The following is a 16,369-nucleotide window of genomic DNA, read 5'->3' as shown; positions in this document are numbered from 1 at the left end:
CTTCCAACGCTATACACGAGACAGACGGCTAGAAGGGCAGGATGAAGCACAGACTTTATAACATGGCTAGAAGAGGAACTTACTCACAAAGAACGCCAGTTGGTTTGTAAGGCAAAGAAGATCAGCGAAGAATCTGTACTCTTCTGTAGCGAGCAGCTGTAGGGATTCCGTCGTCGTCGTTTGGATACTGAGACAGCCTGTGCCCAGATGGACAGTTGTATAGCGGACGTCTATGGATCAGTAATCATATGACATGCAGCATCCTGTTTTATCCAGTGTCTGCTAGCTGACTGATGCACACAAGTGTGTAAACCCTAGAGACACAATCTCAAATTATTCCTATCGTGTACTTCTGTGGCTGTAAACTTTATAGCCAATTTCCTCCCCGCTGCATACCGAGAATAAACATGTACTGTGACAACAGTGACCGTAATCACGCCTGATGTTTTATTATGGCGATTAGATTTGATGTCTGTCTATTTAATGAAAGCTCCGTTAATTAGTTGAGAGGCTGATGAAATCCCGGACCGAACGTATCACTAAACTGTTGACTGATTAGAGGTAAAATTGGAAAATACATAGGGGGGAAAAAAGAGATTTAAATAATTGAGCTCGATTTACTGAAATATTAATGTCAAACAAATCCCCATATTTAATATAGTCACTCAAAAAGCCGATTGCCTAAAAGCTTTTCTTGAATTCAGAATCTGAACAAACACTACTTTTCACCTTATTGAAGATTCGCTAATAATTGACGATATTGTTACCTTTCAAAGGTTCTGTCTCATCATATATATTGAATAATAACGGCCATACAAGAAATTTTTATTTCACATGTGCATTATTTTTTAACCCCTTAATGACAAAGCCCGTACATGTATGGGCTCAAAATGCATTGTTTTCAATGGGTTTTGGGACCGCCCATTGTTCTTAAGGGGTTAAAAACTATAGAAAACGAGATTTCTTTTCATTTCGAGACATCTCGATGGATTTACTGAAGGAAATTATTCATACTTAGTGATACAGGGTTCTACACAGAGTTTACAAACGTCGCAGCTCTTAAAATATTGCTTTCCTCCTGTATGGTTTTGCTAACTGTTCCCTCATTACCTGCAGATGTTCCTCTAAGTTCTCCATTCTACCGCCAGAATTATTGCTTTCAGCATTTAACAATTAAATTACCTCACGTTCTTTACTATTTTATGTAACCGGAACTATAAATAATGATGGGTTTGCCAATGCCTGTGTAAGCCTTCATGTCATCATGATGCCGGTTGTCAGAAGACATGAAGCAGCCACTGGCAAAGTCAACAAATGTTTCTAAGAGAACCACTGATTGTGTTATCTGAAGGGAAACAAACTCGCATACCTGCCTCTTTAATATTTAAACTGAAGACTTGTAATGCATGTTGTCCATAGTTGATGTAGTGGCAATTTACAACTAGTGACCACGGCGGGGCAATGAATGCTTGGAATTTTAGGAATGCTTAAGGAATGGGCTTAGAAAATGGTGTAAAGAAACCTACATTTAATACATTCTAGAATAAGCTATTAAAATGTATGTTAAGATACATAAAGGAACCCTACAGAAAGGAGTCCTTCCGTAGTTTGCTTTGGATTGTGGTGGAAACCATGTAAATCAAGAAAAAAAAGTAAGATTTTATGTACTTTGGCCCTGCCCTGTTTCAATGTAATTAACCTGCTGTTGTCTCTCATTACTATATCATACTAACCATGGTGAGAACTAGGACGCTGATGATACAAACTGCTCTTCTGGGACAGAGAAAATGCCGTACACGTCTCAAAAGAGAATCTTACGCCTGTAGTCTCTAAACCTGGGGTTTCACGCTGTATAGCAATGCTTTTCGACGCTACCTTAATAAAGTAATAGTTATAACGCAATACAATTGTAATGGGAACCAAGCCTCACAGTCTAAGCCAACAACAAGATGGTAGCAGCTCCAGTTCTCGGAGTAAAGTATGTTCCTTGGGGAAAGTGTCCCAAAGAACCACACGAACAGTGATGACGCAACACACGCTTTATTGGGGGGAAAACAGGGTCCAACCAGGTGCTTCCAATTGGGTGGAGGTGGAAGTGGTGACCAACTGGAATGGTGCCTACAATTTGCATTTGGAAACCTGAACAAGGGCATGTAGGCACAGGGAAGGGAATGTGGTGGCAGGAGACACATTTGCTAACGGGGCCAGTACAAGGTGGTCACAAGCATAGCCCAATCTGATAACAATACCAGGCCCTGTTACAGTATTCAAGTCAAAACTAGCATGGATTTCCACCGTTATCACCCATTTGACTACTTCCAGGTCCTCTTTGTTGCTTACACAAGTATTGTCTCCCTCCTCAAAGCATTGCTTTTTATCCTTCTTAATCCTTGCCTTACCAAATGATTTCCCTATATGCACTCTCCCATCATTGCCAAATCCCCCCCCCAGGGTGGTTGATCTCTCTCAATTGTATGCAATAGCATGTTAAAGAAAATAAGACAGTCATTGATAACCTGCACATGCATTACTTGCTTATGTTTTCTTTAACATTAACTATAATAGGGTTATGCATCAACTGTGATTAAGTATGGAATGAAAGCAAGTGTCTCCTTCATTGGCAAAGATAGCATTTATAATGATGTTTTCTGAAACAAAGCGGCATAGTCGGTGCTTTTTATTCGCAAAGCTAACATTTTTATTTTCACAATGGGATTTTTTTCGTCCACAGGGTAGATACTGCAAATAACCATTACTGTGCTTGATGGATTTAAACTGTATATGTTTTCATATGTTACACAAATAATTACATCTGTGCTCATTAATATAGCCAGGTGGAAATCCTCTGTGAATAAAATGTGTACATATTTCTTTCTACAGCTGCTGTCATTAATGCTGATTTTTTTTCTCCCCCCACCTTAATTGTTTAGCACAATGCTCCCATTCCACAAGGGGGACGTGGTGCAATCCAGTTTGTGACACAGTACCAACACTCCAGCGGACAGAGACGGATCCGTGTAACCACCATTGCAAGAAAGTAAGAATCTCGCTATCTTGTTGGATGGGTGGTGACTTCATGGCAAGTTCTGCTGGGTGGTGATGGCTAACCACAAGCAATGGGCTTAGTTATGCATATGAAGAGGGTTATTGTGATACAGGGTGGGAAAGAAGCATGACATCGGTGAGCCAAATGATTGTTATTTGCAGAGAGATTCTGTATTTCTTTGCTGCTTTACCGCAGTAATGAGGCTCTACTGTTTTTATTACAGTGTCGCCTGCTGCGAGTTGAATTTACGTACAACAGGTCACGGCATGCCCAGCCTGGCCACTTAATGAGTAATCTCTCTGTAGTAATTAGCACTTTCTCTAATTAGTAACTGGGGGGGGGGACACACACGTCCAACTCGTACAAGTTGGAAATGCGTCTCCATTAGTTTCCCGAAAGTTCCATAGCAGACATCATTTGTTAGAAGGATACATGTTTACTTGGCACTGCTAGAATGGAATAATCCCTACCAAGATGGCAAGAAAGTGCTTGTGGCTCATGGTTAATGTGCCATTAGACTTTAGAAATAACGTTGGCTTTGTTGAAGAAGCCAAAATTCTATTTTCAATGTCTCAGGAATTACGAGTACGATCAATGACATTGAGTCACTGCTATTGCATGAAGGGGTGCCATTTTCAGCTAGTCTTAACTAGGTCCCCTCTGCCGAGGTGTTGTGGAAACGGACATCTCTCGCCGCAGGAACAGCGGGGGAGAAAATCTGATTTTGGCTGGTTAGATGATGGTTGAAATAACCAGTCTGTATGTACTAGAAATCCAACTCTGTTCCCTGTGGAGGGCCACCATGGTTACAACCAAGATGACCACTGTCAATCCCCCCCCACTAACTGATATAGAATATATGAAAGCTGTTTCTTAAATGATGTTGTAATTCTAGACAGAACAGATAGAATCAAACAAATCAGAAGATTTTCTTAAGAAGCAAACTAAACTTTTACATTAGCGCATGTTATGGGACATTCTCGTGTTGACCACATTAGTGGATAATAAGACAACGCCAATTTTTCTATACATTAGGAATCTTTGGTCAAAGTGGACATCATTTTCACTGGGGAGGAAATGATACTTCTAAAATGTTTTTAAATATTTTTTTACAGTATAATGTTTATCAGTATCAGTTGTCTGTATCCTGAGAGAATGGTTTTAAGCACGTCTTCTCCAAACAAAATCCAATTATTTTGCTTGGGATAAGGGCAGCGGAAAAGGAAATCAGGCAGGAAAAAATTGTTATGGAAGCAAAATGTCGTGTAAGTGGCTGTTGCTATGGATACGCTGCCATTTTGGGGCGGAATCCAAGTACCGTCCCCGCAACAGCAGGCAGCGGGAAACCAGATACCATAGTTGGGCTCTGGCTACAGATATAAAATAACTTCAGGACAATTACAGTTGAAAACTATTTTTCTGCTTGTTATTTTATTGATTTAGCCCTCAAATTTAAGGGGGCACTTTTTGGTGGGCTCAACCAGTATCGATGAGAAAAACAAATAGATGTTTTCACTAGAGGAAAAGAGGGTTTGCAAGACAATTCTGCTCTCTTAATCCGCTACGCTTCATAAAGGCCCAACGTCATGAAAATTTCTTCTAAAGGAAGAGCCTGACTGGCCATGGATAATGCAGAGATAAATCGGGGAGATTTCTTTAATCTCCGGAACCATTGAATTATCCATTGTGCAGGGTCAGATGAGGTCTTCTGGTTAAGTGAGTCCAAACCACATCTCTCCTACAAATGTCCCCTTGTAGTTCCTGAGAAAGTGTTTTTTTGTTTTTGTTTTTTTTTTGCAAACACAATAAAAATAAATAATAAAATAATAAAAGGTTTTCCTGACACTCTTTTGACTGTCCGCCCCCCCCCCAGCTGGGCCGATGCTCAGACACAGATCCAAAACATCGCAGCGTCTTTTGATCAAGAAGCCGCAGCTATACTCATGGCCAGGCTGGCGGTGTACAGGGCGGAAACCGAAGAAGGTCCTGATGTCCTAAGGTGGCTGGACAGGCAGCTCATTCGACTGGTGAGTTGAGAACACCATTTGAGGAATATTGTGCGTTTATTGCTAGTAACCAAAGTAAACGTATGCCATATGTTCACGTAAGTAGTACTTGGAGGGTTATTCACTAAAGTGGCAGTTGACAAGACAGCTGTGGTTCCATCTGCCTGAGTATATTGTGCTTTATAAATGGCCACCCCTGGCAAACCCCTGTGTAATCCATACTTCAGTGAGGTGACTTCCTGATTGAATTATTCTTTTATACAGGGTCATCCATGCTATCCTTAGATCAGAAGCTCGCTGGAGTTGACCTTTCATAATATAAAGTGAAGTCAGGGAGTGGAAAGTTCAGCTCCAATACAAACTTTACTTTTAGTAACTTAACCCCTCGGTGACCATTACTTCCTGATCTCTGAGGAATCAGAGACAGACTGAGCGCTGGGCATACATGGTTTTATTAGTTTTACTATGTTTTATATATATATATGTGTGTATATTGATACGGATATACAGATGATCATGGATAAAGGCGCCATTTCATTTGGAAATGGACCACAATAGTGGCAACCATACCATAATGATGCATTTTGCTTTCATACTAGTGTCAGAAATTTGGAGAATACCACAAGGATGACCCCAACTCTTTCCGGTTTTCAGAGACTTTTTCTCTCTACCCGCAAGTAAGTCGGTAATATCCAACTGAAACTGGAGATGATTTGGTGGGGGGGGGGGTGAAAACTTCTTGGGCTGGAAAACACCAGTAATTTTTTCTAATTTTTCATGGCTGCATTTTAACCCAAAAGAGACTTTTAGTCAATGTAAAGCCTTCTCTGGACAGCATTAATGAGGCACCTGTGTGGCAGGTAGGGTGCTTAATCCTGAGGTTAAGGTGCAGTCCCACTGATTCAGCTGCTTGGTAAGCACTATAGCCATGTAATTGGGGTACTTTGACGTAGTGGTGGGTTTAACGATATATAGCCATGTCGTGTGATGGAATCCCCAATATATTTATGCCTTAGATACACGGGCCATCGTAACTAAAATGAGTGGAGCCAAGAAACACATACATGCACATAAAATCAATATGGGAGGATTAGTTTATTAAGACAACCTAAAGATTGGCAATCTAAATAAAGATAGGGTGTGTACTAATAGTACCAAAAACAATCGCCCCCTGTGCAGCTCTTAGGTAAACAGCCCCACTGCTCCAAAGTGGTGCAAAATATCCGGTAAACACCAGCAAGAAGAAAACCACAGCGCTTGTGAGGAGATAAGTAAGTCCCACAAACGTTTCTCAACATCAACCCACAGCCATAAACGCCAGCAACAGCGCTACCTTTAAATTACCCCCCAGGAAACATAAACTGAGGTAACTAAATGCAAATGTCAAAGCAGCGTAAAGATTGACACAAATCTTAGCAGACCTGTACATACTGTTGCCATGGTAGCCATGACGCCAGCGCACGCGTGGGGACAGCCGCGGGCAGCGAGTTGCCTGTAAGGAATAATAAAATCACCACAGTGTCACACGACGGAGCATGGAGACATGAAAGAGGTAAAGTTAATCAAGCAAGATGCAAGTGTGTCCGTACTCGGAATAAAAACACCCAAGGGACTGTGTACCGAAAAAAAACATAAATATACAGATGAATGTACCAACAAACTGCACAGTAATGGTTTATACAGCGCCCTCCACAAATATTGGCACCATTGGTAAATATGAGCAAAAAAGGCTGTGAGAAATTGTCTTAATTGTTTAACCTTTTGATTTTTTCTTTAAAAAAAATTCACTCATGGAAGTGCACACATAACATAGTTTTTTCCAAAAAAAGAAAAATGTTAAATGTTAATTGGCACCCCTTGGTGGCCAAAAAATGCAAGGGTAACAAACCTGTTTTCTATGTGGATCTCCCGTATGTTCTCACCCTGACAAAGGTTGCCTCCCCGCAAGCTTACTTCATCCAAAGGAGAGGAATATCTTGGCAAAAAGAGGAATAATATCTCAAAATCTGAGAACAAGATAAGATGGCCGCTCCCATGGCACATACACATGATTAAAGTGGAAATACGTTTTTGGGGTTTTTTGGATGCTTGATCATAAAATTTAGAATTTGGACAAGGAGAAGATCCGCTTTATAGACATGAATTCTAAATAACCTTTTGTTATCGTGTTTGGGTTTTAACGCTGCCTTATGTAACTATCAGTTTTCTGTTAGTGCTATTGTTCACAATTCTCCGTCACACTTTGTGACTGTTGTATTTTTGGCCTCTCCATGTGACCTGGCCTGGTAATGCTAGCTAACCCAGCACAATAACCCTTTTATCCATCAGCCTTGTTCCCTGTGTTACAAATTAAAGACACGCATGAACCGTGCCAGGATTATGGCATCTCGGGACTGTTGTATGGCCCTTCCGAGTGACTGGAGAGGGATGCTCAGCGAAAAACACCTTCGTAGCGTGATAACATGTTTAAAATATGACATTTAAATGGTATGTTGTTCGTTTACAGCCATATGCTTCATTTTTCAAAATTCTAAAACACATAAGCATATATATTATATATATATATATATATATATATACATACACACGTTAATAGTTTATTTTTTCATTTAACAAAATGCAAAGTGAATGAACAGAAGAAAAATCTAAATCAAATCAATATTTGGTGTGACCACCCTTTGCCTTCAAAACAGCATCAGTTCTTCAAGGTTCCCTCACACACGTGACAGGTAGGTTGTTCCAAACATCGTGGAGAACTGACCACGGTTCTTCTGTGGATTTAGGCACCTCAGTCGCTCCTCTCTGTTCTTGTAATCCGAGACATACTCGATGACGTTGAGATCAGGGTTCTGTTGGGGTCATACCAGCACTTCCAGGACTTCTTGTTCTTCTTTTACACTTAAGATTGTCCTGTATGGCTTTGGCTGTATGTTATGGGTCTTTGTCATGTTGTAGAATACATTTGGGGCCAGTCAGATGCCTCACCTTGATTGCAATGTTGTGTTTTACAGTTTATGTTCCATTTGAGGAGATCCCCGTTCCTTCAAGTTTTTAATAACAGTCCGGATGAAAGTTCCTATTACAGACATCACTTCATGCGTCAAGATCTCACCCAGTCCTTGATAATGATACAGCCTATTCTGTATTCCTACTCCTTTAGCGGACCACCAGAGGTATGAAGAATGGGGGAAATCTGAACAAATGCACATAATGTTTGAGAAGAACCTTTATTACCGTGTCTAAATATAACAAAAAATTCAGTAAATGAAAATCCTTCATACTTCTACACCTCCAAGTGGAGGTCAGCCCTGCCGTTGACGTTGTGACCGATGGTTATATTAATGGTATGTCGACAGCAGTGATTGATAGCATCGGTTGTGACTTTGGTATTTTGGTAAATAGTATGTTATGAAAAACATAATAATGTTGTCATTGTTCATAAAACTGAACTTTGCAACACTTGTGGTCTATTTTATTTTTGCTTATTTCAACACATTTGCATTCATGTTATCTTGTGAGCTACTGCTCTGGGTTCCATGGTCTAAACCCAAAAATACAATTTTTATGATAGATTCAGTGGAGACATCTTGTACAAATCTTGTAATATGGATTATCGCGCGGCAGGGCGCTCACAGAACTTATAAGGGATCCATCGCATGTCCTTTTTGTAAACATAAGCATTTGAATTCTGCACTTTATATTTATCAACAATCACGTTTTCTAGGGTAGAAGGCTTATTTGCGATACAGTTCCCCTTAGGTAAACCGTGTGATGCAAAAATCCAGAGAATTCCGCAGAGACATTGTTAAATATTTACTTTACGACAATGACTAACATTTTGCTTATATTAAAACCCACTAATGCTCTGCCTAATGAACCGGGCCGTGCTCTTCTGTAACGTTAATTGCTTGAATGATTAACCTCTGGCTCAGCAGGGGCCGTCAGGGGCATTACTAAGTGCCATTGTTGTGTTTGCAGTGGGCAAATGGGAAGTCATTGGATCTGATCATTCTAACCGCCACAAAGTATATTTTGGTGGTTAAAAGGCGCGGTTGTCTTCTTGATAACCGCATATTCATTTAAAGTGCTTCGTATGAATCTTTACCTAATGTATCTGTTCGGCTTAGTCTGTCGTTTGAGTTTTTTCAGACGCCGTGAATATACGTATCGGCCGAAGTTCTGCGCAAATTGCTGGCGCTATATACATAAATGATAATATCTAATCCAGAGATACGAGGAGATCGCCACGGTCTCTACAGTCCGGCTTGTTTTAATGTTTGATTTTATGCAGCTTTTCATACATGACTCTGATGCATATTATGTTTGGGGGGGGGAGTAAATGTCTAATTCTAATATATATATATTTTTTTATCTTGCAAATGCATTAAGGGATTCAAAATCCCGCTATTTCCTTGCCCCCTCCTTGGCTTGTAGAAGATGGGTTTGGTCAAGCTTTACCAGTTCCCACGATTTCCGAGGAGGTCTAACAAGACCCCTTGTGTGCCTTTTTTAAGAATGAAAAACGAGCATAGAATGAACAGAACCAAAATCATACAATTTGTACTATGATCTGGAACACAAGCAATGCTTGAACATACACTGAACGTATATAAATCCTTGTGTTTCAGCCTGTGTTGCTAGACAGCAGCAGTATTCTCCCTGATAGGATCCTCTTGATGGACACATTTTTCCAGATTCTTATTTATCATGGCGAGGTGAGTACAGAAAGCAACAGCAAAGCAACACATCTAAAATATTTCTACATTGCATTGGTTTGGGCCCCTCAATGCTTGTACTCAATTTCCTAGTCATTCTAGTGGCTTTATATCAGAAACCGCTTTCCATCTTTCCTCATCGTATTCTCATGGTGATTGTTCTTATATGCAGACTATTGCCCAGTGGAGAAAGGCCGGCTATCAAGACATGCCAGAATACGACAATTTCCGTCACCTATTGCAGGCCCCGCTGGATGATGGGCAGGAGATTCTCCAGTCGCGCTTCCCAATGCCTCGCTACGTAGACACCGAGCACGGAGGCAGTCAGGTGGGTGCACAGAGAAGGGACATATGGAAGTTGGATATATCAAAGGAGAGATGTGGCATAGAGGATATATTACAATAAAGCAAAGAATCTGCACACATTCAGACAATACTATTGAAAAGCACCGATATGAAGCATACATTCTGGGGATTCAGTCATGCTATATGGTCATATATTTCTTAGCCCCCCCCCACGTCAAAGGGTTTTTTTTTTTTTTATTACATGTCAAATTTTCTTTTTTCACTAATGGCAAATCAATTGAAGAAATAAACAGGATTAACCCATTTGCACGGAAGATGTACCACTAGACGACCAGTGATGTACCTGGGACATCATGGGGAAAAAATGCCGCATATGGACACTGCTGCTGTTTGCCAAGGAATCCAAGCAGGCCAGCAACAGAAAGACAGACCCCCTGCAATACCATCCCAGTTCTAACTGCCAATCAGGAGTGGGCTGATGATGATCAGATCACTCCTGACCTATAGGAGTGATGTGATCATTATGACACTTGATGACCCCTCTTCTTCTCATCCGTGATAGCTGTCAGATATTGGGAGAGAGGTCATCCAATGTAAAAACAAAAACAACCCCCCCAAAAAATGAATAAAAAATACTTTTTTTCTAATCCCTATCACTTATCAGAGTGATCACTCAAAAAAGTATAATATGCGTGTTCCCATTTTGACCCAGCAACTTCAAAAAAAAAAACATCCCATGGGGGCCCAACTCCCAGCATATCACACAGCAAATACAAAAACATGAAAATTGCACTTTTGGGGGGGGCACTCTAGTACTCCAGGTCCTTAAGAGGTTAAACCTACAAGTATAACCAGGCAGTGTCCCCTATACACGGCGAATGTTCCGGGTTATACGTAGGAATGTTTCTTACTTGCTACTCTGCGTGTTTTGTTTTTCAGGCTCGTTTCCTGCTTTCTAAAGTGAATCCATCCCAGACCCATAACAACATGTATGGATGGGGACAGGTCAGTTTTATTCTGCATGCATTCACCAATACGTGAAAACAGAGCATTTACTCCTAAAATAATGCATAAAAAAGATCAAAATTGGTTATAAACAAAAGATGATTCTGCAGCAAACTGCTTCCCAGCGTAATGACAGGTCGATGATGCTATGGTGTCTATATAGTTCTATAGGCACTGCGGGGTGGATACAGTTTGATAACACTGAGCCTCTTTCACGCAGGAGTCTGGAGCGCCCATTCTTACAGATGATGTCAGCCTTCAAGTTTTTATGGATCATCTGAAGAAATTAGCGGTTTCCAGCGCTGCTTAATCGCTTACACCATGTGACCTGGGCACGACACTTTATCCAGCATGCTGCTGCTTCTCCCGTCTCCTTCAGGTTGTCATTGGGCCCCGTTTTGAGCACATAGGACTGGATATAACTGCTTTGGACGCAGCAGAAATTACGGTCTTGCCCTATAGATATTAGAGCAAATTTATCACAATAAGGATTTTTAAGTGTTTGGAGCAAAAAGAACAAAACTACACATTTTAGTTTATAGCCCGTGTGTATGCACTGCAAACTGTGACAGGTAGACTACGTATCCCAGTCTCTTCAGTCCCAAATAGACTGTTATGAGCAACAACTCAATTTTTAAAAATATTTACAGAATGTTCAAGTTAAATTTGCTTCTTTCCAACTTAAGGGCCACAAATATTACTTTGAGCTAAGCTGGCTTCTAGTTGGAAAGAATTTGGAGCTGCCTGAACTTGAATATTCCACACGTTAAAAACATGTTTAGCCACGTGATGCCATTTCATCACGTGATCCCATGATGCGTCATCTTTTCTTGTGTCCGCGTACGTTCTTCACATTTCGTTATCTACACATAAATACCCTAAAATTCTAGTCAGTATTCAACATGGTTTGTTTTGTATTTTTTTTGCATGCATTTTGTGTGATTCTTTTTGTATTTCTTTACCTTTTTACCTCCGATTGCAGATTCTTTCTCTTTTTACTCTGGCTTGCGCCTTGTGTGCAGTAAAAGGCTTTGATTGTGTCCTTTTAGTCCAGAAAGACACAGAGTCGTTTACATTTTCCTATTTAGCCCAGAATGTGCTGCCTGTTTAGAATAAGACATATACCCTCGCCGCAGAATGGTATTTTTCCGCTGAAGCAGAAAAGTCCATTATCACAAAAACGAAGCATAACGAGGAAAAGCGATATTTGAAACCAAAGCTGATGGATCGTGTGAGCATCATGTTTCGCCATTGCTTGCTTAAGACATTCTATAATATTTCTCCATGTGATTCAGTTCAATAATATTCAATATTTTGAATAAAATATCCTCTTATTGCCTATATTCTGCAGTCGGTGTTCTTTTTGTTGTGATTATCAAAAATATGGCTTGAAAATTGTTTTTTTTCCTCTACCACATACATCGTCACATTTTTCTGCGTAAGAACGCTGATCCCTCTCAGGAATTCATGTCCTATGAGAAACTCTCCTTACATATTCATATACTGAGGTATTTCCAAGATTGCATCCCCATTCCCTGTGTGCTTTATTCACTCAACAGGGAGTTTTGGTCTGAACTCGCTTACATTGGGTATTATAAAGGGCAGTTTCTCCAGCAAAAGGGCTGAACTGGCCCTACGAGGAGCGGCTCACTGGGGTAGATCCTTCGTAAATAGCAATAAGCGAGTTCAGATAATTAAAAAGTTCAACTTCCAAGAAGACTTTGCCTGAACACGACAAACTCTCAGTCATCGAAGGCAGAGAATGGGGAGGAGGTAAGGAGGTAGTGTGGTGGGAGAGGGGAAAGGTGGGGAGGATATTTTGCCCCCATCCTGAAAAAAAGCCTTGTGGATGCCCATGCTTATTAGATAGACGCAAATAAAATATATATTTACTAGACTTGTGCATTCGTATGTTACATTTTCATTGTTCAAACTGAACATGGCTTAGTTTGAGCTCACTCTTGTGACATCATACATTTAATAACACCTATTCAATTTAAAATTAGATAATAGATCTTCAACCAGACCTGTGCAATACTACTACTATCCTTAAGACTAAGCTTATTTTCAGTTTTTTTACCCACTTTCTTCCATCCGCATACCTGCCAACAGTAGAGAGTCCCGTTTTTGTCTTTCAGTCCTGTCCCGTTGTAGGTAAGTTGCTAATGTTAGGCAAGTATGTAAAACTGGTCTCAAGTTCCCTATTTAACTTCTATGCATTCATTTATTGATTTCATCAATGTGTCACAGCATTTCCACGGCAACCGTCAAAAAACAAAGAAAAAAAACGAATATGAAGAATTCCCAGGTATGATTTGACCCCATTAAAGTAACACCAGGGACTTAATAGGGGATTAAAACGCCAGAGGCTGAAACATGACGTATGTGCTGTATCCAGCTGCACAAGATATGGGATCCGCCAGGCATTTGCTACATTTGCCTGATGTCCAGTCTGGGCCAAATAACACTATATGATGGGGTCCCCGGCCAGCTTTGTGGATCCCAGTGCATACATCTATGTATCTTGTATGGATCTCTAAACATCTTTCACTGCAACATAATCAGTAATCAATATTATTGATCAAATAAACAAAATGTGCCCATTTATAGATTATTATTATTATTAATAATAAATATTAATTCATGGTAATAAATACATTGCAGAAGCCATTTGGATGCTTTCCTAAAGCCATATCTAAACATACTTCCTTAAAAAAAATATAATTCCTCAATGACCTCTTGAAATTAACACAATAGTTACCGTATTTTGAGCAATTTTGGTGAACTGTGCAATCAGCAGGAATAGTGCATTTTGTTCTATAGCATGGAGAAAAGAAGAGAGTGCAGCAATATGATAGAAACATTTTAATATTTAGAGAGACTTAAAGTGCACAAGAGATGGTTAATAATGTGAAACTAGAGCATAGGATGCTAAAATGTCATGTAAGGGTGTTTTACTTTCATGAAAAGGTGGTGGGTAAATGGAGCAGCCTTTCAGCAGAATTGGTTAAGGCTAATACAGTGATTACAGTCTGAGTCTTTAGGAAAAATGGGCTGACTAGATTGGCCAAATGGTTCTTATCTGCTGTCAGTTCTCTATTTCATGTCTCCACCACCTGCTCTTTGCACTTTGTCCCAGAAGCGGGGTTTACACGTATGTTGTATGTTGTTTCTATAACAGATGCTGCCACTTGCTGGTTATTCACAAAACGTACTCATTGAATGACATTCTGCGGTGATTTACAGACAAGTCGATGCATTCGGTAACGAGCACCCTGTATTACAAACCTACTCTTGAGCAAGATTACATCATTTATCTAAATTTATCCAGAGTGTGGGGCATTTGTGGAAAAAGTTTTACTTTTCATCAGTTCCATGGAACCCTAACAAAATTATATACAGAAACGATATTATGCTGTATAGATAACGATGGTGAAAAAGAGAGCCCCTGAGGTGAGCCTATGGCGAGCACACACACTCAGTCACTCTAACACCTTACACATACACACACACTTTCTCCCTTTCCTCTCAAAGGGACTGTCACGAATGCACCCAACTCCAAGCGTGTGCGTGACTTTGTTCTGGTGGTAAAAGGGTTAAAATTCACTATCTGTCCGCCCTAGACCGGAAATAGTGATACAAATACAAATATCCACCCTTAATACCACCCACAATTAACTATAATGATATAACTAATATCAAAATAACGCTGCCACCACCAAGACAAATTATAACTGGGGTGCCTCGGTCCCCCGAGCGAATCAGACTAAACACCCCACACAATATATTTTAACACAATAATTATGTGATTTAACATTACCAATAAAATGGTCTAATCAGGTAACGCGAGTCTTTACCAAAGGCAGAACTTAATATGAACAAAAAATAGTCACAGTGCATACAAAAAAGATGATAAACAGATTATTTACACCAACAGATAAAATAAAAAGGAGAAATTACAGAAAACCTAACTACTCACTTGAATGGTAAAGTAACAGTTTTTCTGTCCATAGGGCTCCGGCAAGGAAAGATGGCGACTTACTGAAAATTAGATCTTGGCCCCTAGTAAACACACCGACCAATTTCCTCTCATAAAATGTATACTTTTTCCAGTTCATCTCGAGTTTCCAAGCCGGCCCAGAGGTGGTATAAGCGTTGGGAAGGTGTACCTATAGGAACCATAAGTGACCTCCCCCTTGTGTTGTGGAAACATTGTAAAAATAACTCATTTTCATTTTATCGTCCCTCCTGTGCTCGCCCCAGCAATAATTCATGCATTTAGGAATTTCTTGTAAATTATTTAGTCCATAGATTTCTCACACTTGCTACTTATGACTGAAGACCACGTCGTCACAATTTCTTCCAAACGGTTTAAGTTGCGCCGCCATATTTGTATTCTTTTTGTAGGGTGCGCTCTCCACGTTCTAGATATGCACAAAAGGAGGTATGATTATGAATCTATGGGTTATTATTGTATGTGTTGGATATGACCTTGGAAGAAATGGTTTTCCTGGCTGCTAGTGGTCACTTAGCATATCAAAGAATCCAATATCTATGAGGGGATCCAGGCATATGGTGGATCACTCAGCAAGTAGACGTAGAGGCACCTCCGCTGTAAGATTTCACATTTTGTAGAGGGCCCTTGTTGGAGTCCCAGCTTCAAAAAATACACACTCTATTCGCTAACACATACAAACTCACTCTTACCACCACGCACATACACTTCCCCTCTCCTGGTGCAGCTTGCACGGCTCCATCACACTCTCCCCCTCTCTCCTTGTGCAAAGTCGTCTTTTTATTGCAGCTTGCAGCCTTTGTGAGGACTGATGTGCTAAAACCGTCCCACGTTACACGCATACCCGGGAACTCTCCAGGTGACGCACCACTTCTTCCTCGGGGCCGCGGGAGCTTGACACGCCCCGCCCATTTTCCTTTAAATGGGCATGTTTCCCGCAAGGTCAGCGGGACCGCCCATCAACATCAGCAGGACCGCCCACTGACATGGGTGGGACCACCTGCTGATGTCAGCGGGCTGTCCTGGCCACGACCCACAAGCCAGAGGTCAGGTCACATGATCCCACTGAGAGTCTCGGTTACCGTGGTCCCTTAGTGCCATCCCACGGTGAATATGGGCACAGAGTATTAGTTGTCTTATATAGCGCCATCACGTTCTGTAGCAAGTACAATCTTTCGTGGGGTGACCAGATATCGCCGTTTTCAGCGGGGCAGACACCAGATTGCGAAACTGTCCTGATTAATTGCATGTATTAATATTGCATATTCCGTAGCGC

The 16,369-nt window shown here is 40.7% G+C and overlaps 1 protein-coding gene across 2 annotated transcripts in view; it reads left to right on the top strand.

The window, feature by feature from the left end:
* The window catches only part of LOC128504740 (protein transport protein Sec23A), a 31,209-nt gene extending 19,609 nt beyond the window's left edge, over window positions 1-11,600 (top strand). For both annotated transcript variants that reach the window (XM_053474926.1, XM_053474927.1), the window contains exons 13-20: window positions 2,931-3,037; window positions 4,920-5,073; window positions 5,652-5,729; window positions 8,064-8,225; window positions 9,681-9,767; window positions 9,940-10,095; window positions 11,013-11,078; window positions 11,299-11,600. In XM_053474926.1, coding sequence (XP_053330901.1) covers window positions 2,931-3,037; window positions 4,920-5,073; window positions 5,652-5,729; window positions 8,064-8,225; window positions 9,681-9,767; window positions 9,940-10,095; window positions 11,013-11,078; window positions 11,299-11,388 — 900 coding nt within the window. In that variant the 3' untranslated portion in view covers window positions 11,389-11,600. The remainder of the gene's footprint in view (window positions 1-2,930; window positions 3,038-4,919; window positions 5,074-5,651; window positions 5,730-8,063; window positions 8,226-9,680; window positions 9,768-9,939; window positions 10,096-11,012; window positions 11,079-11,298) is intronic.
* Window positions 11,601-16,369: the final 4,769 nt, after the last annotated feature.

Source organism: Spea bombifrons, chromosome 9 (assembly GCF_027358695.1).
Source record: "Spea bombifrons isolate aSpeBom1 chromosome 9, aSpeBom1.2.pri, whole genome shotgun sequence".
Lineage (NCBI taxonomy): Eukaryota > Metazoa > Chordata > Amphibia > Anura > Pelobatidae > Spea > Spea bombifrons.
This window is presented reverse-complemented; position numbering and strand designations above follow the sequence as displayed.